The 26285-nt window shown below is 38.4% G+C and overlaps 1 protein-coding gene across 2 annotated transcripts in view; it reads left to right on the top strand.

Moving 5' to 3' along the window:
* Positions 1–665: 665 nt before the first annotated feature.
* Positions 666–26285, top strand: part of FAM135A (family with sequence similarity 135 member A) — a 64187-nt gene continuing 38567 nt past the window's right edge. For both annotated transcript variants that reach the window (XM_041410602.1, XM_041410603.1), the window contains exons 1-3: positions 666–748; positions 4385–4505; positions 24455–24534. In XM_041410602.1, coding sequence (XP_041266536.1) covers positions 4429–4505; positions 24455–24534 — 157 coding nt within the window. In that variant the 5' untranslated portion in view covers positions 666–748; positions 4385–4428. The remainder of the gene's footprint in view (positions 749–4384; positions 4506–24454; positions 24535–26285) is intronic.

Here is a 26285-nt window from a genome sequence, read left to right as displayed (position 1 = left end):
CAGGGAGAGTTTCAGAATATTAGGTGTTGTTGACCTACCTGCAATGTTTGCTCTAAGAAACTGGGTTTGTGGTCTCCTTGTCCTCTGAATTTTGACTCCTGTGGAGAAGGGACATACGATTTACCAGGAGAATCTCATCAGACCTGTTCTTACAAGTTGTCTCCTCCCTGGTGGCTATGAAAGGCTGTGTGGGGGCTTGAGCTGTGTTTGATGACTCAGGCCAGAATATCCTCCTACCTCTTTGGGGCTGTGTTGCTCCTGGGGAGCTGAGAGTCTCTCTGAAGACTGGGGAGGCTGTGGGGTGGCTGGGGGTGTACCGGAGTCCTCTGGAGCTTAGAATTCCTTGGTAAAGACAGGGATAGTTTGGCTGGACATAGCAATGTCAGCTTTGCCAGAATATTGGCATAATGAGAAGTTGTATTTTTTACTTATTTTGTAAAAGCACATATCAGACTGCTACACTTTAGGAGAGCTGAAAACTGCAGTGCAGGACCCAAGGTCAGATTGGAGAATGCTGGTAGGCAGTTCTTGTGTGGTTGTTGGAGATCAGATTGTTGTTGATGATAAAGATTGTTATTAGAATGCAGGAAAGCAGAACGAAGTACATAAGTACTGAAACATTCTAGAGATGTTGCTCTTAGTAAAATGTTTGTTTGTTTGTTTTTCAGTTCGAGCAGCATGTTTTTGACAGCAGAGAACTGGAAGACTGGTTGATTGCCATACTAAAATGGAGTATTTACCAGTGCAGGTAAGACAGTCTTTGAACAGCTTTTTGCAATTTTGTTTCTCAGTGTTGTTTTGCAGTTCCCAGTGCAAGTAGCTAGATTAATGGCAGTGTTACAAAATCATTTTTCTGAAAACAAACCTGGTTTAGGAGGTTTCTGTATTTTTGGTTCACTCTCAGGTGCTCTGATGCAGCTGCTGTAAACTAGCACTAAAATGATCGATTTAGAAAAAAAAGCAGAAACAAGAAACAAAAGAAACATCTTTTTTTTCCTTTAGACAAACATTAAAAATATGTTATTCTGTGATCTGCTTTGTATTGTGGCCTCAGGAAAGATTAGTTTGGGTAACTAAAGAAAGTGGTGATGTGATGTAGGGACAGCATGGACCAGCCAGGATATATAGGAGATTTTCCAACTTAGGAAAGTAAGAAAACCCTCAGAAGTACGAAGGAAAGGAAAGGTTTGGCCCTCAGTGTAGGATCAAGTGCTTTGAATACTTTTGATTATAGAAATACTGTTTGGATTATAAAAGTTAAGTAGCTGCCAGAAGTTTAGAACCCCCCATTCTAATTTGTGTATTAAGTTATTGTCATTTATTATCAGACCTTCTGGTATGGGTTTCTGTGCTGCATTAAACTCCATTTCTCATGTAGAGAGCTCCTACTGAAGGATTCTTTTGTTTCTTAATGCAGTTTAATATCTTGGTTTCCAAATGCTAATGATGTGCTTTAAAATACAACAGTAAACTCATTAAATATTAAATTGAGTTGTGGACTTTTGTTGTAGATGAAGTTTGTGGAGTGCAGCTGTAAATTTGACAGGAATCTATACGACACATACCTCTACATGAGTTCAGTTTTTTTGTTGGCTTTTGTATACTTAGTATACAAGCTTAAGACATTGTCCAAGTTGAGTTTCTCCTTTAAAATATTTATTCACTGCATAACGCTTTCTATTACATAGTTCACAGGACTGTAACTGTTCTGTACTGTTTTCCTTTGCACTGGTATGAAAGACTTTGGCAGAAAAGTAGTGATGTGGTTTATGTCAGCCCAGGGCAGTGAATGTTCCCCTTCGTTCAGTTTTAAGGTGCACGTAGAACAAGCTGATGCTCAACAAAGCAGAAGCTATTCTCGGTGTTCAGCTGGGTGCCTGTGGTACACAGCATTGCTTGCTGGATGTGCTGTTCTGTGAACTGTGCCACAGTATTTCTTACTGGTTTTGCAGTTGGTACTGGAGCAAGGCATAGACACTGTTTTTTCCAAATGCTGTTTGTAGTTGAGCAAGAGCTGTGTTACTGGATTAAAATGCATGGTCTTGTGTCATGCAGGCCTGCGGTTACTGGACCCTGTGCTTGGTCTGCAGGGAAAAATTGCCTGCCAGGCAATTTTTAGTGAACTGGCTGGGAGTGCTAAGTAAGCTCAATAGAGAAAGAAGGGAGGGAGTGGCCCCCGCTAGAACCATATTATACACAGGAGGAATACCACAAGTTCACTGGACAGACCTTTTGGCAGTCAAGCAAGATGTGGCTCTCTTAAGTTTTGGAGGTTTTTTTGTTGAATTAAATCATTCATAAAATGGACCTTTGAGCTTACCTAATTGGACTGGTTCTGGGTTGTTCTGAGTTTTCCTGCTGGGGACTTGAGGGACCCTGATCATGGCCCAACAGCAACCACAGGAGCAGTCTTCCCTTCACTTAATGGAGGCAAACTGTTCAGGGAGTCAGCACTGCTCCTTGTGCCGGGACACCAGAGCCTTGTCATGTTTTCCTCTCATGAGAATGTAGTTTCATCAAAATGCAAGTTGGGTGAGACTGCCCCATGGCATCCTTAAAAAGATAAAAGATCCTTTTGCTTTTCCTTGAGTGCTTTAAAAAGCACACTTTTAAAGTGGCTTCCTTCTGAGGTACTGGACAGTTTCATCCATAGTGCACAAGGTTTGTTGCCCAGCAGCCAAGGGTCACAGTGGGTCTAGGATCTCTGGATCTCTGCTCTGCAGCAGGTCAGGTTTCATTTGCAGAATATACACTTGCATTTTGGTAGGTGATGCCCATCTGATAATGCAGTATTGCAGCCCCAGAGAATTACAGTGCAGAATGTTTTGTATCTAGCTTTAAAGACTACAGAGGACCTCCCTATACAGTACTATAGACAAAGCAGTGGAAGAGGGAATTGCTGCAAATCCCTGTAGGCTGTCACTGCCAATCCTAACACTACAAAACTGTAGCAAAACTTGTGGCACCATTCAGTTAGTCTCTTGAAGTCCTTTGATTGAAATTCAAATGATGACAAGTTTTTTTAGACAAGCTGGGTTAATAGCATCATCTAGATGCTGTAATTTGGATCTTGTGGTAAGGGCCCTTGATCCAAGTTCTTCATGTTGTCCTAATGCAGCAAAATTCCTCTTCCCCCATCCCCTGTTACATCAGTAATGTACTGTTCCCTTGTTTTTGTAAAATGCATTCAGAGTCCCTGTATTGGCTGTTAAACCAAGGTCAGAATTAATGTCTTGTTTAGGGTTTAAAATCTACACCTGTGTTACAATGCTTGAAGTCTTTCAGCTCCTCTAGGGTGAGTACAGAAAGGGAAGTCTTATCTTGAGTCATATGCTAAGACAATTTAGTTGGTAGGCTAGAGGTTGTGCCCCTAAAGGTAACTTTGCTTTCAGCTGACTAATACCTGCTGCAGTCATGACTTTTTTTGCCACCTACTCTGTTTCAGTCTCAGTAGTGCCTGCTACTTCACACACACCCAAATGCATGTTCAAAATTTTAGAAACAAAACCACCATAATCCATTCAAGCTCCAAACAATGTCTACTGCTTCTACATCAGAGCCAGAAAATCTGACTAATGTGCATGAAGTACAGCCTGCTCAATTTTATTTTGTTTGCTTAGTCCTCAAACCAGACAGTACTTGCAGAAACTGGGAAGTTTGAAGACAAATGTTTGCAGAAGGTGTAGTGTGTTTCATCAATCTAGTGTTGAAGGAAAACCAGCAGAGTTAGTAAAATCTGTAGGATTTTAATGTAGGTATCAGCAGGCAGTTGTAAAGTTGCAGGAAGTTGCTAGTCTGTGGCTGTGAGGATGACAGAGAAAATTATCACTTTACTACCAAAAAAAAAAAAAAAAATTGACTAAAAATAGACATGTTGCCTTCCTTAACTTCTGCCTTCCCCTGGAATCTTTCAGTCTAAAGCTTTACATGACCTGGTCAGACACTTTCTCTTTGCTGTTTGGCTACACTTAATTCAGCTGTTGCTGTCCTCATGCCAGAGTTGAGCTCTGCTGCCTGCACGGACATTCTGCACCAACAAGGGCTGGAAGCAGCCCATGCTCTCTTTCTCCTTGTCAGAGAGTATTCTTCCCTCTCCAGCCAAGAACCCGAGCAGAGCTGCAGTATGTAGGTACCAGTAAGTGCCAGGATTGTATTATGCTGACGATGTGTTGTGGTGCTTCTCTGATAACACTTGATTCCTTCACAAGAAAGGTAGAAGTTACTGTGAGCTGGATTTGGTACATCCTGTATTCTTGTTTACCTCAGGGCCTGCATATTTAAGGAAGCTGTGCAAAACTGTGTGTAAGCATTGTCCTTTTTAGGACCAAATGAGCATTATCTTCAGCTTGTGTTCTAAATAGTTTGTTTTCTCTTTTTTTATTAGTAACTAAGGTGCTGACAAGTTTTGACTTCTTCATCCTCATAAACATGAGTGAAGTTCAGGCTATGGTAGAATTCTCCGTGGAGCTCCACAAATTCTTCAATGTGGATTTGTTTCAAAGAGGGTAGGTAGCAAGTTCTTTCAAACTCTACTCTGTTGGGTGGCTATTGTTGGAAAGACCTTAATGGGTACTCTGTCATGCAGTGTTGCTTCATGTTACTGACTATTTTTATAGGGATTTAAATTTTTTATTAGTCTCTATTGTAAAGTCATACTCTTTCTAGGATTTAAAATTAAATATTAAAATATTTTTTCTTAAAGCATAATTTGTAATACAATATTTTTGTCTAATTGGAGATGAGGGAAAACATGTAGATATGAAGAGTCCATTATATTCTTACCCAGGCCTTTACCCTTGCATGTCTTAATTTCTGAAATCCCTTTTGTTTGAAATATGATAGGTGTTTCTCTTCAATATTTTAAAAATGGTTTTGCCCCAATTAACCTACTTGTTTATCAGTTTGGCAGTGGAGAATTTCACCAGCCTCTCTCCTCTCACTGTGCTGTGCCTCCAGTTACACAGGACTCCATGCTGCCTCTTTAGACTCTCCTGACCTCCTCTTACTCCACCTTATCTCTGTAGAAGTCTTTTCCACATTCCTTTCATTTGATATTATGTGATTGTCCTAGATTACTTTCTAAGGTCCTTGTTTCCTATGGCTATGCAGGAAATAATCCTTGGTAGCTTATTTTTGGAGCTATTAAAGATTATTGGTCCTTTAGTGTTGTGGTACATTAGCTGTCTGTCAATCCTCAAGTAGACCACAGTAAAAATGCATGTTGGAGTTTAGGCCATGTTAGTGCTTGCAGAGACAGAACAAGGTGTATCAGTGTTGATTTCTGACAGCTGCTTTTTCCAAGACATTGTAGAGTAACTTTCCTCAGAAACAGTGATAAGAAAATACATGTGTGTTTTTAGCCTTGTCTTAGTTCAAGACTGGGGTGGGTGTGGGTGTGTGTGTGCATGTGAGTATTGTTTTCAGTACAGTTAAGGGGTTTTTTTTGACAGGACTGATGACCCATTGTGTTTGCTACTATATGCAATCAAAGTATATACAACAAACTGACCCTTTTTAGGGAAAACTGTAATTTCACTCTTCAGTGGAAGAGAAGGATTAAGGTCCTTAAGGCTTAAGAGGCCTGTGAAAACACTGAGAATATTCTAATTACTTTAACAAAAAGGCACAGTCTTATGAACTGTAGCCTTTTTTAATCTTTGAAATGAGTGGGCAGGGAGAGGGTAGAACATGGCAGTACATTTACTTTCATGGAGAACCTGAAGAGAAGAAAGTATTGGTTGTCTTAACCTTACAGTTCAAATGGTTCCTCAGAAAGGTAGTTGAGAAGCAAAGCACAGCAATATAGTTACCAGTGCTTTACCTGATGTATTTCTTTTTACCTTACTCTTGCAGTAAGCTAAAAAAGCAGTAAATTCACAGGGCAAGTTCAGAGAGGTGGAATGCTGACATAATGAGAAAAATGATGTGAGGAGATAATAACTTCTCCAGTTTCGAGCTGAACCTTAAACTCTGGACACATTCCTGTAGAAGTTAATGTCAGGAAGAAGAGAGAACTTCCAGAATAATTTGACAGACCGAGAAATGTGCCTATTGCAATTAATTCAATTTGGGCAGGCTCCAGTATTTTTCTAGGAAACTGTCTTTGTGTTTATTTGAGACCATATGTAATACTTCTGTGGCTGCAGGAGCTCTTGGGTAATGGATTGAATGAGCAGAAAAGGAAATCTTTAGTTTCATTGTCAGCCTCCTATTTTTTATTGTTTAGCATGGTTTGTCTCGCCAAAATCAAGTACAGAATTGATTGTATTGTGTGCGTGCAAGCCCTCCCAGCATGGCTTGCTTGTCTCATGGAGTTAGAAACATCATGACCTTCTGAACTGTGTAGAATAAAATGTCAGCTTTTGCAAGTAATCACATCAAGTTCCTTATTAGAACTTGGTAGATTTTACTCCAAAGTATTTGTTTGCAGAGTCAGTCCAGATTCTCGCTCATTTGATTACTGGAGATGTCACCATTCCCAGCCTAAATTTCTTTCTGATCAGTTTTAGTTGTTTTTCTTTACAGCTTTGTCTTGTGCATTACTCTATCAGTCTGAAAGTTCACCCTTATGTATTTTAGATGTCTTTTGTCCCTTTGACTAAATATGAACTAACATGAGTTTGGTCATTGGAATTTGTGGCATATTCCCCACCCTCCCTTCCTTTTTTGTAGAGTCCAGGCAAACCCATTTTACTCTCTTCCTGCTTTTATAACTATTTGAAGAAATCTGCCAACTCTTGCATCCAAAGTGTCTCACGTTTTCTCAGATTTGTGTCTGTAGTAGCACTACAGTTGCCAGAAGCACTTATGACAGTGTTTAGACTAACAATTAAATTGGGTATTTAAGGGATGAATTACTGAAAGCAGTGCTGATGTCCATACATCTGTGTGGTTCCATGGCTACTTCAGAGTAGATTTTAACCTCATCTTCTGATGAGGACCAGATGTTTTGTATCATGAATGTAATTTGAAGTTGTTTGTATCAGTAGTTGGTTCAGACTGTTCTGTGCCCACAGGGGCTGAAGTGCATTTTGTGACAGGTAGAGATCAGAGTAGTTTGGCTTCCTTAGGAGACATCCAGGTTCTATGACTGGAAAGCTCTCAGTGAACTGAACCAGCATGCAGCAAACTGGGGTCATTGAGGAAAGTGCCTCAAATCCACTCTTTTAGTCTAAACTGGTCTAAATAGTGCAGACTGAGCCAAAATTTCTCATAGTATTTTACTCAAGATCATATTTATATGAAGGGTTATAACTATATTATCCTCCAAAGTGACCCTCTAAAGCAGACTATTTTCTTTACTTTAAGATGGCTTACTATTCGAAGAAGGGGTAACAGACAGTGCATTGTAATAAAATATTTTTCTTACATATCCAATACAGCTATTTTGTTATATTTTCTTATAACTGTGCCATTTGCTTTAAACCCAGCTTCTGGCTCCATTGGTTTATTTTTACCCAATGGCTCCATTGGTTTATTTTTATCTGTTATTACATTCAAATAAGGCTTCACACAATTTGCTTTGAGCTAGTGAGATGGGATGGTAGGAATTTTTGCCCAAACAATGCAATCACTGTTGATATGCGAGTATTGTGTGACAAAATGAATTAAAGAATTGTATTTGTTTGGGACCTGTGAGAATGATAGTCTGAGATAGTGAAGTTTCAGGCTGTTTTGTCATGTTAGCTCATAAAAGTTTACACCAGTAAGGTGTGGGCTCTATAATACTGATCTTCTATAAAGACAAAGGAAATATAACATAGCTTGACTGCAGAAGTAGAGTATGAATTGAGTGGAAAATTGGTTGGATGATTCGGCTCAAAGAGTTGTGATCCGTGGTGCTAAGTCCAGCTTAAGGCTGGTGAGCAGTGGCACCTCCCATGGACTGACACTGGGTCAGTAGTCTCAGCAGTCTTTGCATAGAATCATAGAATGACTTGGGCTGGAAGGGGCATTAAAGGTCATCCAGTACCAGCCCTCCTGCTGTGGGGGAGGCACCTCACATTAGAACAGGTTAGAGCCCCATCCAACGTGGCCTTGAACACTTCCAGGGATGGGGTGATCACAGCTTCTCTGGGCAGCCTGTTGCAGTGCCTCACCACCCTCTGACTAAAAGAATTTCTTTCTAATACCTCATCTAACCCTACTCTCCTTCAGCTTAAAGCTGTTCAATTTCAAAGACTTTGCTGTAAGAACAGGTTGCTTACCCCCTCATTTACATATGTTTTGTATGTCAGCATACATATATATCCTGAACTGAGATATAAATATGTTCAGAATGTCTGATTCCAAGCAACTGGTTACTTAAAGTGCCTCAGTACTTTGTAGTGCTCAGTTGAAGTCGCCATGTTCCACCATGGGATGATGGGTCCTGATGTCTAACTTGAGACAGTTACACCTTTTCTGTGGGTAAGAAGAGTTTCCTGGTAACCCTCACCTGTGACAAGATGAGGATTTCATTTCCTTGGAGCTGTGTATTGCTTTTTTACCTGTAAATGGCAAATCTAATGAGCTAAAGAGACTTAGCTAATAGTTTGTAGTATAGCATAGTGCACACATTGCTGCAAGATCTGCTTTGAAAACAGCTTTTATCTACATTTTCCTCATCTCTGTGCCTTTTTATAATCCCAGTGTTAAGTTCTTACTTTCTCACTAATCTTTTGTTACTTTGTCAGTAGTATGCATGCACACACAACTGGCCAAAGCTGGGTTTAGAATACTTCTAATACTTATGTCTCTGTTTTGTCTTTTTTTTTTTTTTTTTTTTTTGGTACCATTTTAATTTGTACGGTACAATACCTGCAGTTTCATTGCGGGTTTCAGAAAAAGAACTTCCTAATTTTTTTTTTTGGCAGCGTAAATTTGTTGTTACATAAACTATGAGGAGAGGAAGTAAAATAAAGTAGTAACAGTAGCTCTTTATTGCATATTTACTGCTCAATGTGTCTTAGTTTTCTTTTATTTGACTTTGTTTTGGGTTAAAAGATTCTTATAAAACCACATGAACTTACATTAGTAATGTAAGTCTACCGCACTTCTTTGAAGTCTTTTTGCTTTTATCTGTTGGGTAACAGATGGAAGAATAATACTAAATACCTTCCACAGGAGAGACTTTGGCAGATTCTAACCTAAAAGGTATTTTGGAGATGTATCATATCTGAAAGGTTATTGGTAAGATTGCAGTATAAGTTGCTTGTGAACTTAAATCCTATTAAAAGTCAAAAGAATTTAAGTTTTGGAGATTATTGAAAATTTAGCCGTATGATACTCTTCTGTTCCATAGATTAATGTTTTTCCATGTGTAGATACTCACTGACATGTCTGAGCAGCATTGACATTTTATGCTTCCATGCATGTGGTTGTGTAATGTAGCTTAAAAGAAAATAACACTGAATCAGAGTATGAAATTTAATAAATCTTATTATGATTACTCAGTAATGTCATGAGAAATAATGCAATGTATAAAGAGTTGCATTGTTTTCTGGATCCAGTGATTTGCCTACATTAATTTTAAAATTTTTAACAGGAAATCAAAATTCAAAATGTATGCTTCTGGCAGGACCCACTTCTTCCTCCTGTTTATATCAGAAATGAAAAGGTTTTGTCCTTAAATGAAGAAGTAGCCCTTGCTAATGGTTTGTGTTGCTAGCATATGATCAAATAACAAACTCTTGATGGACAAGGAACACTCAGGTTCACCTGTTTGGTTTTCTTTTTAATTCATACAGCTCAGATGTACTTTTACTTTCAAACTATGTTCCTGTATGACATATTTTTCTGGAAATAAGTGTTGTGAATTGCCTTCTGACAGGATAGCTTCTCTTTTGAAGTATTGTACTGTGATCTTTACTTAATGTAATGCATTTTTACGAAGAGAGAAGAAAGCTGTCAAATTTGTCTAACAGTTGTAAGATGAGCTCTGTTCTTCAGTTTATGGTTTTACAGTAATACAAATAGCAATTATACAGGTTCAAGATTTGGAAGGCTAGGGTGTAAACTCAAGGTAATAATCTGTCTAGGAAAAATTATGCATATATTTTTGGTCTTGGGTTTTTTGCTGTTGTTGTTTTGTTAGGGTTTTTTTTAAGTGGATCAGTTTCTGATTCTGGTTTGTCAGTGGATCCCCACACACAGGTCCTGCTTGCTTTGAGGCAGAAAAGGGTAAGACTGGGAATAAGCAGTGGGGAAGTCTTATTTTACGTTGCCATTGCTACAGAAGTTGAAACTTAGTATCATCAATTATCCTATTAGCCCGTGTGATGCAGCGTGTCTGAGACACCAATGACATGGTCTGGTCCCAACGAGCAGCTACAATTTAAAAGACAGAATCTTGTCTTCTAAAATATGACGTCTTATATTTGTTGAAAATAGGGGTTAGAAAAGTATGTGGAAAACCGAGCACTGTTTCCTTTGAGTTAGCTGAGAAATTAAGGTTTTTTTGAAGCACACTGAGTGGAACTGAAGACATGGGTAGGTTGTTCGGCTTGTCTTCCTCAGTTATCTGAAGTGCCATGCCTGTGTTAGGAGACTTCCAGCCACACAGTGAATCTTGTCTGGGGGTCACCTGGAGCCACTGTAAACTGGACTCCTCTTTTGAATCCTCCTCCTCGCTCTTCTCCATGGCAATTCCTAGAAGACTATGCTCCAGCTTAAGGAGCTAAATGAGATCCAGATGCTGCAGGTTTTAACTACATATTCTGACCCATAAAGATGATTGTACAGATGCTTGTTTCTTCAGTCATTATACACAGAGGTATAGCTAAGAGTTGGTAGTTGTAGTTGTCCTGAGGGTATATTTTTTTTTTCTGCATCCCCCCATATTCCAGAAATATTACTTCAATGTTTTGTGATGTTCATGGGTACTCATTGCATCTTCTAGACTTCTCAGATATGAGGTACAAATTTCAAATCACCTGAATTTTATTCAGATTTTAGCGCTTACATTAAAGTAGTACTTTTGGACATTTTAAAAATAACAACTTTTGCAATTGAAATTATGATTTTGCAATGGAAAACATTTTCTCAACTCAGAATAAAAGTTGTATAATGGCATTCCATCTCCTCCAGGCATTCAATTTGGCAAAATTCCATTTTCTAAGAACAAAAAGATGATGAGCTCAGATGCCTAGTTATGCCATCTTGCTGTCTTTCTGGCTCGGGCAGTGCTGTGGTAGGCACAGCTCTTTGGTGTGACAGTGATATGGTATAATTTGCTGTCCTTTGAGACTGCTTTTGGGAGGGTCTTTGTAATTCCTTCTTTCTTTATGCAATTGAAGAAATAGGGGTCTTGTGTATGCAACACCAGGTGTCATTTCAAACTGCAAAGTAACAACTGTACCTCAGCATGCCTTGCCATTAAGCCTATCAGGAGAAACATAATCAATGAGTTTAGTTTAGTGAGGGAGTAAATGGCAGTGTAAGACAGGAATGAGTATAAACGGATTTTATTTGGAGAAGACCCATTCTTTTATTCTGTAGAACATACAGCACTCGGCGGTATATAATATGAAGGTAGAATGGGCACAGGTGTTAGTTAAAGGCATAAAAATAATGATTTATTGAGTATGCACCTTCTTTTTTTAAATTGAGTTTTACTGAGTTCATTATTATGGAGTGGCATGTGACAGCAGTAACAGTTTTAACCTTGCATTGAATACACAGTTACTAAAATTGCTACTTTTGAGATTCTTTCAAGTGTTAGCACTCTTACCTGCAGAAGCTTGTAGCTTGTGCATAGTCTTACAGTTCAGGCCTGACGCTGTGAGATGGTAGCAAAACCCAGAAGAATCTGTCATTCATAGGTGTTTTGCCTTATTTATATGTGCTTGGTTAATACACATAGTAGTCACAGCAGAAATATGATTCTTTAAGTTAGTTTACCATCCATAGCTATCTGAGGGAAGAAAGAAAGATGCTTATACTGTGTTTCAAAGTCTTGACTGCGTCACAATACAGCAGAAGTTTCTGGTATGGTGTCTTTTTTTGCCTCCTTTGCTGCTCATACAAGTTAATAATACCTTGATGTATACCTGTATCTGTAATCAAAAACAGCACTTTACTGGATCCTCACAAACTGCAGAGAATGTATAGCTTTGTTGAAATAGAGAACCAGGCTCAGTCCCACCACCAAATGCAGACTCAGACTCACTGCCTCCACTTCAGTCAAGTGCTTGCTTCAAAATCTCTTCCTCTTTTACTTTTTATGCCTCCTGCCAATTACTGTACTCCACATAAAGTAACTCATCAGATTTTTGAATACCTTTTTAACCTTGTATCACCCCATTCCACTTGTTCACCCTTTCCCAGATTCTGACTCGCATTGGCTATGGAGGAAAAAGCTTAAAATACCTCCAAATACTTGGAGGCCCTCTAGACTGGACCACAGTGTTCATGGTTATGCATACATAACTTCCTTTGTTGATGTGCAAAGTTTTGAAATTGCTTTAAAAATTTGTCTCATATTTTCTCAAAAAATATTATGTATACCTCAGATTAAGTGATCAAGACCTGCTGCTAATCATTTTCTATATTTGTGTATTTTTACTGCAAGAAGTAGCATCAAAGTTATTGGAGGTGATCAGGCTGGGGAGGAAAAAAAAAAAAGTGTATTTTTCACTTGTGCATGTTTCTTTGGTGTGGATGGTTGTGCCTGAGCACCAGGAGTTTTTTTGGTGGGGGGAGAGGCTAAGAGTGTATACGCAGCATGGCCCACTGTTGGTGCCATGAGCCCAAATTTGGTGTGAAATAGCATTCTCATCTATGCATTTATAGTTGTCCTGAGCATGTATCTGCCAAAAGGTCTTCTCTCTATGCAAGCTCTTCTCCTGTTTCATTTGCTCCTGCAGTCAGGTCAGTCAGATGGGCTTGCTTTTGACAGCAGTGTAGTTAGAGAGTGGGTTAAGCTGGCAGGAACACTGGGTTAATGGTATAGATCTTACAGGTATGGAGATTCATTGGATGGCAGCTGCCTGACTGGGGTGATCCTGCTTATGGTGCTTCCTGTGTGCCTGCAGTCATGCTCTGTTACCTTATGGTTGGTCAGCTCAAAGTGGTAAACTAACAGAAAAAAACCTGGCAAAACCAGAATCATTCTGGGTTATATTTTCTTAAATCTCTCTGGTCCTCATCAGCGTCAGATATTCTGTCAGTGGTGGTGCAGAAGGAGTGCAAAGTATACAGGAGGAATGGAATGCCTACTTCTGTCACCAACTAGCTTTTGAGTTGGTTTAAGTGTAATCCTGGACTATGTCCTGAGAGAAATGTCCATAAAAGTTCCAGCCCCTGTGTTAGGAAGACGTCTCTGGCACAGGAGAGGCCATTATGTCAGTATGATCTGCTCAGTGACAGCAGCCCAGAGATCAGTATGTTTTGAAACAAAACCTCTGTTTGAACTTTTGCATTCATCTCAGCTGGCATCCCTGCCCCTAGGATACAAAGTTATGACAGATGTCAGGTATGTCAGTTCTAATTTCCCTAAGCCCTCGTGTGGAGATACAGAGCTCTCCTGGCAATGCCAGTTTGCAGTTTCCGCCTCCCTTGCTGCTGGCAGCTTCGTGCCGCTGCAGTGCCCTTCCCCATGGGTGTGCTGGCTGAGCTGCTGGATCTGACCAGTTTCCAGAACTGCTCTGCAAGTGGTGCATTGGTGTAATTGAGAAAGGTGTCAAATGTCTTGCAGGGGGAAGAGTTGAGTGCTTGGGAGGACAGCACAGAGGAAAAGGGATAAATAGAATTCCTTAAACTTCATTTCTTGTAGAAGTCCTTATGTTGTAAAAGTAGAGTCTAAATTTCAAGACATTATTCTTGACATTTCCTTACTATAAGAAAGGATAGGGTTTCCCAGATGCCAGCTTGCTTGACTAGCACAGAGAAGGAATCAGATTATTGCAGAAGTCAGAGAGATCCAGCTCTGTTACTTGGCAGAGAAAGGGCTCCTAATCATCCAGAATGCCAAGTCCCTTTCTGTATGTCAGCTCTGAAAGGGGGAAGGAGGGGATGATGGAAAGGCATCCAGAGCAGCTGAAACCCTCAGCTTCCAACTCTGCAAGGAGAACTTGGACTCTTCTTCAGTGGATTTTGCAGATCTCAGCTTACAGGGAGCAGTGGTGGGAGGTCAGCCTCATAAGGGGAACAAAATGAGTTACATAACCAAATGCATAGGAAGTTTGAGGCTCCTCAGTGTATGTAGAAAGTAAACCATATGATCACCTTCAGTGATACTACTACACTTCACTCTACACTTCAGTCATACTACTATGGTTAGTGCTTCTTCTGTGGAGTTTTTTCTCTTTTCCTGATCATGTTCTTCTCAGTTTTCATCTCATAGAACTTTTGCATGCCTTACTTTCAGCAATTTGTTTCCTACCTTTCCTGAATACATTCCTACATAAAATTGATTTCAAAATATTTTGGATACCATTTGAAATGGTTTTCTGAGGTGCTTGTTGAAGTTTGCTCAAAATAGAAGCCTTTGAAAAATGTAGACTTTAGAAAAACAGGTGTTTTTTTGTGCTTGCTTGTATAATGTTTTTTTTAAACTTGTTGAACAGGCTCAGCAGGTACTGTGTCTTCAGGGTATCCAGCTTGTGGAACCTGGCAAGAGAAAAAGGGATTTGGCTACTTAGTGTGTTTGTTCTCCTGTAATTTGCTTCACTTACTTAAACTGGCATCAGAAGTTTAATTCTTGTGGGTGTACTAGATAGGGTAGGTCTTGGGAGATAGGAGATACTATTGCTGTAGCAGGTGGCTCTCTCATGTCGAAAAGTCTGCTCAAGAACAGTAACTCTTCTTTTTCATGAAGGGGAAAGAAGTGGAGTGTTTGCTTTCCAATCTTGAATGTTCACTCTTTGACATTCATAAGCTTTTAGGATCATAATAATTTAGAGAAACAGGTCTTAACTTATGCTGCTAACTTTGTATTACTTGCTTGAGACATTTTTCTGGTAATATTCTCTGAGGTTATGTCTTAAGATTTATGTTAATAATAAATGTATAAATACAGTCTGCAGCCATCAGTACTGCTTCTCAGTGATTTTGGAGTTGAAACTCTTGAAGTTGAGGAAAAAATAATTTACCAGAAGTGGCAGTGCAATTTCATGTTATTTCTGAGCGTGGAGCCCCACCACTAGCTCAGCCTTTCTTAAGCCTTAAGTGTCATGTCACTGAAGGGAACATTTTCTCCTCTAGCTCTGTGAACATGCCTTCTGTTAATAGCCCCTACTGGGTTCTTCTTTTCCCTTTTCGGGTGGATGAGCAGCATGTTGTTTTGTTTTACCATAGAGTTGATGGAACATCAAAACTTATTTGAAGCAGGACAAAATATGTAAAAGAGGTTTTGGTCTGCAAAATGCTTCTACCTGGGGCATGACTGGCTTAAGGTGATTTAAATGACTCATGAAAATGTGCCTTGCTTAAAGGAAAAAAGACACTTCTAAATCTGAGAGATTACTTTTCTTTCTTAGTGTGCTAATAACATCTCAGAGCAGTGTGTTATATTTGAAACTACAGTGTTTCAATTTAAAAACTTAAATGACAGGAGCTAATGTGACTTTCATGAATGACACAGCTTACTACAGGGGAAAAGATGAAGATGTTGGTAAGGGATGAAACTGATGACCTACCTTTCTTTGATGCATCTTACATAAGATAGGGTAGTTCACATGGGCTCTTTTGTCATGATTTTTTGCAAGTTTTCTGTATGGTACCTGATTTTCCCTTAGGTTAAATGTTTGCTATTTGCTATTAAAACAGACATGGCCTTTCATTAAAATAAGGTGCAAAATAAATTGTAAGGCTTGTATACTTGTTTACTGACAGATGAGAGGAACAGAATTGCACAGCCGCAAAACTTACAACATTTGAAAGACTGGTGAATGCCAGAACATGAGTTGTCTTCTGGTCTCCCATCTGCTGTGTTTGCTAAACTTTGATTTCAAAATTAACATGTTATGATATGTCTTAGTAAAAACTGATGTCTGTTTGCAAGGGCTGAAGTTATGAAATTGTGACCCTATATACTAGGAAAACCTAACATCCCATACTTTTCTCCCCAGCCACAAAGTGGTTAAACAATGGTGATATAACATTTGCAAGGCTAGTATGCTGAATCAAAAAGTCAAACAAAAATACTTTCAAGCTAAATAAATATAGTTTAAAAGTTGTTATAAGAGAATATGAGAAATCATTATTCTTGAAGATAAGGTTTATGGGACTGTTGTACTTTAAATATGTAAGGAAATTCAGTATGATTTCTTTCTTTTTCTCTTCAGTAAGAAGAGGAAATAAAAGAGGAACTAAAATTATAAACATAGACTAATATAAGTTAACATATGTTTGATTAAATAAGTACTCATCTAGTACTGCATGTTTATGTGTCTCTTTAAAAAGCAATACTTATTTGAGACTGTACTCTTTCAGATTTTTTAATAGATGTTCATAACTACTGCAGGAATTCTGCTTGTGTGTGTCTTGTGGAAAGAACATGGTGAAAAGGCTTTTGTAATAACAAGGCAAAATCTCCAGTTGCATTTACTTTCCTCTCTCCTGTTTTACGTATTTAATCCTGTTTCATAACAAGCTGCTGTGACTTAGTTGAGGTATTAGTCTCTCAAATAACTTTCATCAAACTTTTGGTCTAATTTCTATTTTGTTTATATATTAGACTAATTTTCAGAAATGTGTGCTCTAGGCATGTGAGGTACTTCAAAAAAGTAATTAACTTTCAAGGAAACTTTCTTTCAAATGAATGAGAACCTCTTATCTATTTCCTGTAAGTTTGCCCATTGTGCTACTCATCTTAATAAAAGTCAGCTGGGAAATACATGGGATTTTTCATTGAAGGGATTGCTAAAAGATTTTAAACATGGAGCATGAGAGCTTTCCTGTTGCTCAAGTATCTGAATTAGTTTCTCAGATAAATCCCACAATTATAGCAGAGTGTAAATCTCATATTGGTCCTTACTAGAAGTACTTACTACAAAGTGATTGCAAGATACAAATCTTTCTGTGCATTCTATACTTGTATTAAATAATTCCCTGTCCAGATAAGCCCTGTAACTAGTTCGGTGTCCATTCTGTGGGCCCCAACTGGGTTCAGAGGGATTAAATTTTTATAGATGACTGCGCAAGTCTCCTGGTGAGGAACAAGTCTAACCAAGTCTGGTTTTAATTTTGCACTTCAATAATCAACATTTTACTGCCTGTGCTTTATTCTGTCTTTCTCTGTTCTCTTATTTCTGTCCCATTGCACCAAATTTTACTTCCATTCTGATTTTCCTCTTGGCCTAGACTTCCTTTATACAGAATGCTTAGGAGGTTGCAAAAAAAAAATCTGGCAAATTTGTGGTAATGTTCAAGATAGAGTATTTGTGTTTCACAGTCATATGGAATGCTTTAAACGTTACAGGTGTACTCAGATTGCCTAGAAAAGTATGTTGGCATTTGTCACTAATGGCTTGTTACTGTGTGAAGTACTAAATATCTTTACTGCTTTTAAGGGGTTTTTTTATAAATCCATTAAAGAATTAGGGATGTAGGGTCTCTCCAGTAGCAAGGGGCTTACCATGTAGAACGGAGGGGTGTTGAACAGAAATAAACGAATATTTTTTTCTCATTGTTGCATCCTTTCAGTATTTTGCTGACTCAACCTCTCTCTGCAGCGGGAGTTTATGTTAGTGCCCGTTTGGTTCCATGGAAAGAGGTGTGATCTGTAGGACACAGCTCTGCCAGGGTCAGCCTGACGCTGCCTCCACGGAACCGCTGCCCCAGAGCTGCCTGTTCCTATGGAGGAATGCTCTTCTGTCCATTTTCCTTGCAGTTCCTCATTTCACTGCCACATTCCATATTTGCAAAGCAGTGCATCATCTCCAGCTCTGTTTTCTCCTGCATCAAACAAGTCCTGCTTGCCTGAGCCACAGCTCACCTTGGAAAAAAGAAAAGTCTTAGTGCTTGTCTGCAGTGGAGGGTGTGTTTTTAACAGGGCCCTACACTCAGTAGATCCCAAGAGCTCTCCTGAGGTTTTGCATATACAGAGTCACAGCTGTTCTTCCATTTGGTTAACTGATAAATTTAGAATCTGCCCTGCAGGTGACCCAGTGTGCATGTGAGTTTTACAGTCCACGACATTCAGTGCTTGCTCTTGTTAATGTGACTGAGCACGTTTAAGTGTGCAGTGGGATTTAGGGAAGAGGAAAGCTCAGACTCTGCTGTACACGCTTCTGTCTTTCCTCTTCCTGGTGAGAGGAACAGCAAAAAAGTTTTATCTCAACGATAAAGTGTGTTATGAAGCTTTTTCAGAATGTACACTTGCCTTGGAATGTTCTTTAGCTGACAAACTAAGTGGTTTTTCAAGTAAAGTCTTGAGCTATTGCCATAAATACTCATATGCTTTTTTAATACATGAGTTTGTTTTTTTTCTATTTTAATAATGGTTGTACTTTATGACTGCATTTTCATGCATTACTCCCTGTAGTTCCATATAGGAGCATTAAAAAGTCAAATCACTATTACTTCATACATTTCTGTTTTTGTCAGTAGCAAGATACATTCCAGTTATTGATAAACCTATTTCCTGCTCAGATTATAAATTACCATTTTCCACAAATGTGGTACAAAACTCCCTTACTTATGCCTTACTAAATGAAATTTCCCCATAGTGGGGATAAAAAAAAGGAAACCTATCAATTTTCCTGTGTGGGAAAGCATTTTCTGGCACATGCCAGATTTTTGAATGTTCAAGATTTTAATACAACTTAATGAACAAAATTGAGTCCTTTATACAGGATGGATAGTAGAGGTGTCCTCTGCCTGCAGGAGAGCAGTAATTCTAGCTGTTTATTTCAGAACACCTTTTCTTACAAGGTCTGTAGTAAGGACACTAAGCTCCAGATATCCTTGAACCTTTTAAAATCATGGTTATATATTTGCATGTAATGACATTGAGGACCAAATTACATAAACAGATACGAGCAGGCACGTGCATATATTTACTGAAGAATGACTGCATAGACTGGGTTTGACAGAAATCACCTGGATATTTATAAGCTGTCCACTTCAGCTTTGCTTGTATGCTGTCTCAGTGGACATCTCAAATTTTTAGACTATCTCCTACATTGAAGCAAAAGCAAAGGTACCTTTCAGGGGAGGGATATCAAACTGTTACAGGATAAAGGTTTTAAGCAGTACAACTAGAGCAAGAGATCTGGTGTTCATCCTAGACCTCATGTCTGTTGCCAAGTAGAGTAAATACTGTAAGCATTTAGAGAAAGAGAGGTTGGCAGATTTTCAGAGGTGGTGTTGTAGGTCATCTTTTTTTTTCCTAAGTCAATGACATTTGAAATTCTATAGGAAGTAAAAAAATGCTGCCTTTCAGAGGAGCAAGTAAATCAGCTGTTGAGAGGGATTTTGCCAGTGTAGACTTAGGAAAACCAGGAGCTGAAAATGTTCTATTCATAGGTGTGTCTGCAACTTGTTCTGTGTGCCAATTCCCAACCATATGTGCTTTTTACTGTGTTGCCTTTCAGTCATCAGTTTGGAAATTGCTGAACCCTGTTTTTCGGGTTTCCTTTAACTTCTGGGATCATAACTGATTCAGGCTGTAAGGGATAGTAGCATATCATATAGTTCTGACCCTCTTCCTACTGAAAGGAGGGTCAGAACTTGATACAAACCATATTGCTTGGAGCACTGTCCCCTCATGTCTTGAAAGCTTCCATAAGGGAAGATTCCATAGCTTCTCTGTTCCAATGCTAAAGTAGCCTTAAGACTGTTTCTAGTTCTATTTACTCAGCCTCCCTCTGGAGCCTGCCTTAAATCGCATCAATACCATGAACATCAAGCTGTAGCAAGCTGCTTGTTGTCTTGAAAAAATGGTTCTCAAGACTAATTCAAAATCACTTCTTGGTGTAGTCAGACCTTCATCCAGCTGTGTTCCCTGCACTGCTTGTACTGCAGTGACTCATGTTAAGCCTCAGCTTCCTTAGCTGCCATTGTAGCCCAGCCTTTTAAAGTGACAAACACTAGCTGTATCATCTAAGATCACCCAAATGTATCTTGCTGAATTATCAGGTGCTGATTCTTAACATCATGGCATAATCTGTCTGGGTAATTTAGCAGTTAATGCATATCAGGCTCTTGCTCCTGAATACTTTTTTAGTGCATTTTCTGTCATACTGTAAATTAAAGTTCTTGGTGGTATTTCTGTTGGTTTATTCTCTGTTTAGTGAAATGCATGGTAATCTTGCTAATGGCACAAATGATAGTCTGGATATTGCTGGTTTTACAGGTGATTGTTACAGTATACCACCTTTCTGAATGCTAGCTAATGGCACAAATGATAGTCTGGATATTGCTGTTTTTTACAGGTGATTCACCTTTCTGAATGTTGTTAATTATTTTATTCAAAACAGAGTAGCTTTGAAGTGTTTTTGTCAAAATACTTCTGACTTCTTTGTTACATTAAAAAATCAATGATGATGTGGCAGTTTCAGTTAATAACATGGCATGTTTTTTCATGTAATGCAGTCAAAACAGAGGTTAAGGGAGAGATTGTAACTTTTTTTTTCAAATTACTCTTTAAAAATGTTTACTTAAAAAACACAGCTAGTCCATGCTTTCAGAACCCTAGCACTCTTCTGGAATCTGAATGCTGACTGCAAAGCTTGAGTTATTTTCTTTTTCTAGTATTTCTGCTCTGAAAAACAGTTTTACATAAAGTTTTATATGAACCTGAAGCCTCTGTTACCACTAGAGCATTTGTCTAGGTTGCTCTCAGAATCAGGACTTGAAAAAGAACCAGATTGGTGCAGGATCAGTTTGATAATTCCCCTGTCGTGTTCCTGGGACTTAAGAGATGCATGTTAGGGAAAATGTGCTGTACCGAGGTTGGGCATGTGAGTCTCACTGGCTTTGCTTCAGCACGGGCCATGCTCTGAGATGTTTGTGATGAGTCTCCCTTCCAGTGGGCTTCAGGAAAGCAGTGTAGTGTAGACACACTGATGGACCTGAGCTGTTATGTCTGAAAAGTTCTAGTAACCTTGCAGCTGTGTGATTAAGTCTGCCATGTTCCACCATTTGGAAGAAGCTGGACTGGGGTTTGAAAGCATTGATAGACTGAAGTTTACTTCATGGATTTGAGCACGTTTGCTGCACCATCAGTTGTGTGATCTGTAGCATTGTTATCTTATGGAATTTTCCACTACTCAGGATACCTTCATTCTCTCATTACAATAGATAATGGAGAGTTGATACATGAGACAGTGGAGAGCTGATTATATTCAGATCTTATTTATGGAGTGTTTTAAGGATATTTGGGACAATTGAATGTGATAGGTGAGTAACAAGTCCTTGATACTGAATTATTATGTGTAGGCCCGAGCAAAGACCATAGATCAGGTTTATGAGTCAGTTGTCCCAATGAGAACTAAACAATGTTTGTAGTACAGCCAGGAAGTAATTGAAAGTGACTTGGTTTTGTTTTGGTTTTTAATAGAAATGGAAGTATTGCAACACAAATTGATTAGTGTGTTGAACAAAAGATGGCAAGATGAGGAAGGCAGGGCTTGGGGAAAAGAGTGGTGAAGCTTGGTGCATGTTTTTACATTACTTTTAAAATTTGCTGTCAACTGAGAAATGTATATCATAACTTTTAAAAAGTATTTCCTTATTTACAAATTGCAAATGTAATACCTTTGTGAATCAAGTATCCTGTTTCAGTATAATAGCTCTTCATTTGCAGATACATCCTTAATGTATACAGCATTTAAAGATGAATGACAGTGAATAATTCAAGTAAATACTGTGTAGAGGGCTGTCTTTCTTATTTAAATACCTTGGTGCAGTTAAATAATTTTGTCATCTATCTAGGCAAAAGATTTTGAATTAGTGTTTACATATTTGCCCTTAGCTGAACTCCTACAAGATTTTATTATTCAGAGTAACAGGTGAATGTTTTATGTTCTAAACTGCTTAAAGTATAAATCTGCTGAAAATCTAAGCCACCTCTCTCAAACAAGCAAACAAGACACCTTCATCTCCCCATGGAACCAAATAAAAATATCAGGCAGGTAAAGGGTTTATTGAAGAAGAAGGATAGAATGGTCTGCTCTTGATTAATTGCAAGCAAACAATAATAAGAAAGAAAGGATATTCTAACAGCCTTTTGGTTTCACAAATTACATTTGAAGCATGAACAATTCTATTGATTGTTTTCTTTGAGGCACAAACTGCAAAGAATCACTTAATAGTATCTCCAGGGTGAATGAGCCTTATTGGATTAAGTAACAGGAATATCCCATTGCACCTTTTTTCTGTTCAATGCTCAAGTTTTTATTTTGCCTTGCCTTTCATTTTACCTTGCAACAGTCCTTATTCAGTAATCTATCCACATTTGATAAAGTTGTTAATGTAGTCAAATTTATGCTCTGCATAGCTGTCACATGCTTCTAAACATCAGTTGAGAATGATGCAGATTTTGGATTTTTTAAATACTAATAGAATGAAAGTTTGGTGTGAATAGTTTGGTAGGCTAAAACCAAGGTGAATTAAAATATGTGGCATATATCTGAACTTACTGAGATGTGATGTTTTAATAGAAAACTGCAACAAAATATTTCATGTAAACCATATAAATAATTTTACATTATTTTAATACATGAAATAACAAGCAGTGTGCTTTACCATGACAGGCTGGTCATTAGGATCATGGGAAGATGCAACCAGTAGTGATAAGGAATCAGGCTCTTGATGAATGTTTACTGTGGATCCAAAAATGACACTGTCAGGCTGGAGCTGGTGGAAAGTATATCCTTGCTGAGGCTATTGTACATTATCATGTATCATGTTTCTTCAGTATAGGTGAAATGAGTCACTAATTGAATGATGGAAGTCTCATCTGACCCAGAAAAAAAGGAGTGCATCACTGTACTATGCTGCATCCTCCTGGGCTACTGTTGAGAGGGCACTCTTAATCTTCTCAATTCTGTATACTCTTGGAGAAGATAACATTGAAATCCTAATGTTAATTCATATTTCTTTAACCCAATACAAAATTAATAAATTTACTATTTATTAATCACTTAGGGAGTGTATTTGGAATCATGTTTGACCTGTGGGTTTCAAAAAATGAAATATGTAACTAGTAGCTTGCAATAGGTTAAGTTTTGCTCTAGTTTTTAAAGGTAGGATTCACTTAATCTCATCTCTAACAATGTTACTGGTTCATTATAAAGCATTCTTTGATATATAAGTTTTGACGAGACTAAAGTTGACTTTTAATTTTGTGAAAGAATTAAAGTAAGGGCTTTTTCACTGTCTGATTATTAGGCTAATACATAGTCAGATCAGTCCCAGATGGGGAGCTTCAGTTGAAGTGCTAGAAGCCAAAATCAGAAAACCACAAACACATTGGTTTGAATTTGGATTTTTGGGGATGATGAAAACCATGACTGTGATTGGGTGTACACTGAGAGTGAAATTTGGAGGTCCTAGGGGCATTTAGGACAATGCTCCTGCCAAAAAAGGCGGGGTTTTCTTCCTCTTTGTACCTGTGTTTGTGCTGCCTCCCTTTCACTGGTCCTAGTGTTTGCGGAGCTGTGTTGTAGGTCATATCAACTCACTGAGGAGCTGAAGCTAACTCCTCAAACAAAAATAAATTATCTGAAATGGAATGAGATGGTTAGAATGTGTCATCTAAGGGTATTTGTGGGTGCTTTTGTTACGTAGAGGCTTCCATAAAATCAGTCTGGTGACAGTTAAGGATTTCTTAGATGAAAATCAAAGTTGGAAGTGGTATGGAGCTGAATAAGATGAAAAATGGTTTAGAGATGGGGTAGAGACTCCAAAGACTCGTATTGGGGTTTTTCTCAATTTTAGGCTCGAAGCCTGCAATTCCTGGCTTTGATAACATAAAGGTTCTGTCATGTTTTGCCTAGTGTGACCCTTTATTTGCACTTTTGCATAGCTGGTGGCTGCAAACCATGCAGGGAGTGTGTGGTAAGCGGTGTGTTTTCAGGGGATCCTGGAGGAGGGAGTTTTACAAAATGCAGTTTCACCTCCTTCAGTGTCAGAGCTGATTATTGCAGTCCTGTAGATGTGCTACATGGCAGATCCTTCTGAGATGCCTGTAGTGTAGGTAATTGTCCTGATTTTTCATTCATACCAGTTTCCCAGTGTAATTTATTGCAGATCTTTACAAGATTTGCCCCAACTCTGTGGGGTATGGAAAAGGTAGTGTTGGGACTTCTTTTTATCATGTTTGACTACTACTTTGGTTAATAATTTTAAAAAATAAAATCTAATAAGATAAAGGTCAAGTAAGATAGTATTAAGCTTTGTAGACTTCCTTGATCTGTTCCTCTTTCCCATTATTCATTCTTGCCTTTGTCAATATATAATATATCTGTATATGGTAAATGAGATGTACTATAGCACATCTGTTGCAAATCACTGTTTTTTGCTTTAGCTTTTACCAGATTCGTGCATCTATGAAAATTCCTCCAAGAATTCCACACATATTGGAAGCTAGTTTGTTACATGGAACTGGTAAGTGTAAAAACTTTTCAGTAAATTAGGTCATTATCTTGCCTTGCTAATTGAGGAATTGCACTTTTTGTTGTATATTTTTATAACTAATACAGAAGTGTTTTTAATTTTGTTACTAACACAATGCAAATATATCTTGTTCTTAACAACAGGACTTAAAAATTGATTACAGAATTTGTGTTGCTGTTTTTCATCTGCTGATTGTCTCTGCTGGTAGCAAAACCTGTTGATTCCTTTATATGAGTGTCTTCTGGATTTTTCCATTGATCAGCTCAGTCTTCTCCGTATTTCAGGCTAAGATGACCAAAGGCAGATCTAAGTAGATATCTGAAAGCAATGGAGAATTTCAGATGCAGACTCTTACAGAGATTGATAAGCCCATTCTTTTTCTGAAAAGAACACTTTGAAAGGATGCAGTTTTCAAACTTACTCTGTTGTTCTCTAGTGGTACACCTGAAAATTGATTTAACCTCCTGAACAGATTTCCCTTATCTTTTTTGCTTTTTAAACCTGTCATTCACTTTTGATTTCTATGTCCATGCAAACTAAATCCAGAGAAACCTGTTGGTGCTCACTGTGTAGGCCATACCTCAGCATGGTGTAAAAATGTGAAAAACAAAAAATCAATTAAGTTTTCAAATGTTACATAGAATTATGTGAATTTCAAGGAAGAAAAACCTAATACAATCTGAGAAAATGTGACTGAATACAGTCTGATAGGATGTAACTGAAACTGAATGTTCGAGGCTATTTTGAAAGTAGCTCTGAGTACAGCAACAATGTAGATACTGGGTTTTGGTCAAGCTTCCTAAATATTTCTTGGATTTGTGTGAAATAAATGAATAGTTCTAATGAGCCAATATTACTCCACTTCAAAGGTGAAGTTTAATGTAGTTTAGAATTTAGGTCTGGTAAACATCCTTTAGTAAAATACAATCTTTAAGAAGTGACACTGAATAATATGAGTGATATTGTGGGGAAAAAAAATTTTTTCCATTTCCTGGTATATTTTTGAATGGTCTTAAGTTATTTTTTCAGAAAGCTGCAGTCTTGTTAGTAAATTGTGATATATGTGTTAGCTCTTGTTTCTTGTTACTGGACATAACGGGTATAAAGATTAAGACTGCAGTTTGATGGAAGTTTAGATCAGCAGTTCTGACAAAACAAAAAAAAAAAAGCGCTTGATTCCCTCTGGCCACTGTGTCTTACCTTCATATTGCTCTGCATTGTTGGCACAAGTGTCTGATTTGGTCTGGGAACTCAGCTGGGGAACTCATTTAGCTGACAAGCAGCCGTTTTACAAAAACCCCAAACCCTTCAAACCCAAAAACTGGGGCCCTTTTTCAATCAGTTTCTGAGTTTTGTTTTTTTCAGGTAGTTACTGATAATGTTTGTCCCACAATAAAGGAGAAGGAAGGGTACAGGCTGGTCAGTGAAAGGAGGTTAGTTTGTCCTTCTTGTGAACATGGTAGTGCTTGCCAAGAACGTCTGCTTTCCATTTCCATTTAGCAATCACTTGCTTGATTTGGAGCTGGATGCTGTAGGCTCAGATGCAGCCCTCCTGCTCTAGGAGGAGGAATAGCTGATAGCAATTTGTGGGACTGCTGCTGTCTGTAGAAAATAGCTGCTATTGGTCTCAGCATAGAGTAGCACAGTGCTGATTCACTGTGTGAAAATGTTGCTTGCTGACCACAGAGGAAGCTGGTCAGGATCCCCGCTCTTGAGAGTGGTGTTCTGTATTGATCAGGTGC

The sequence above is a fragment of the Onychostruthus taczanowskii genome, unplaced genomic scaffold, assembly GCF_017590055.1.
Source record: "Onychostruthus taczanowskii isolate IOZ18803 unplaced genomic scaffold, ASM1759005v1 scaffold33, whole genome shotgun sequence".
Lineage (NCBI taxonomy): Eukaryota > Metazoa > Chordata > Aves > Passeriformes > Passeridae > Onychostruthus > Onychostruthus taczanowskii.
This window is presented reverse-complemented; position numbering and strand designations above follow the sequence as displayed.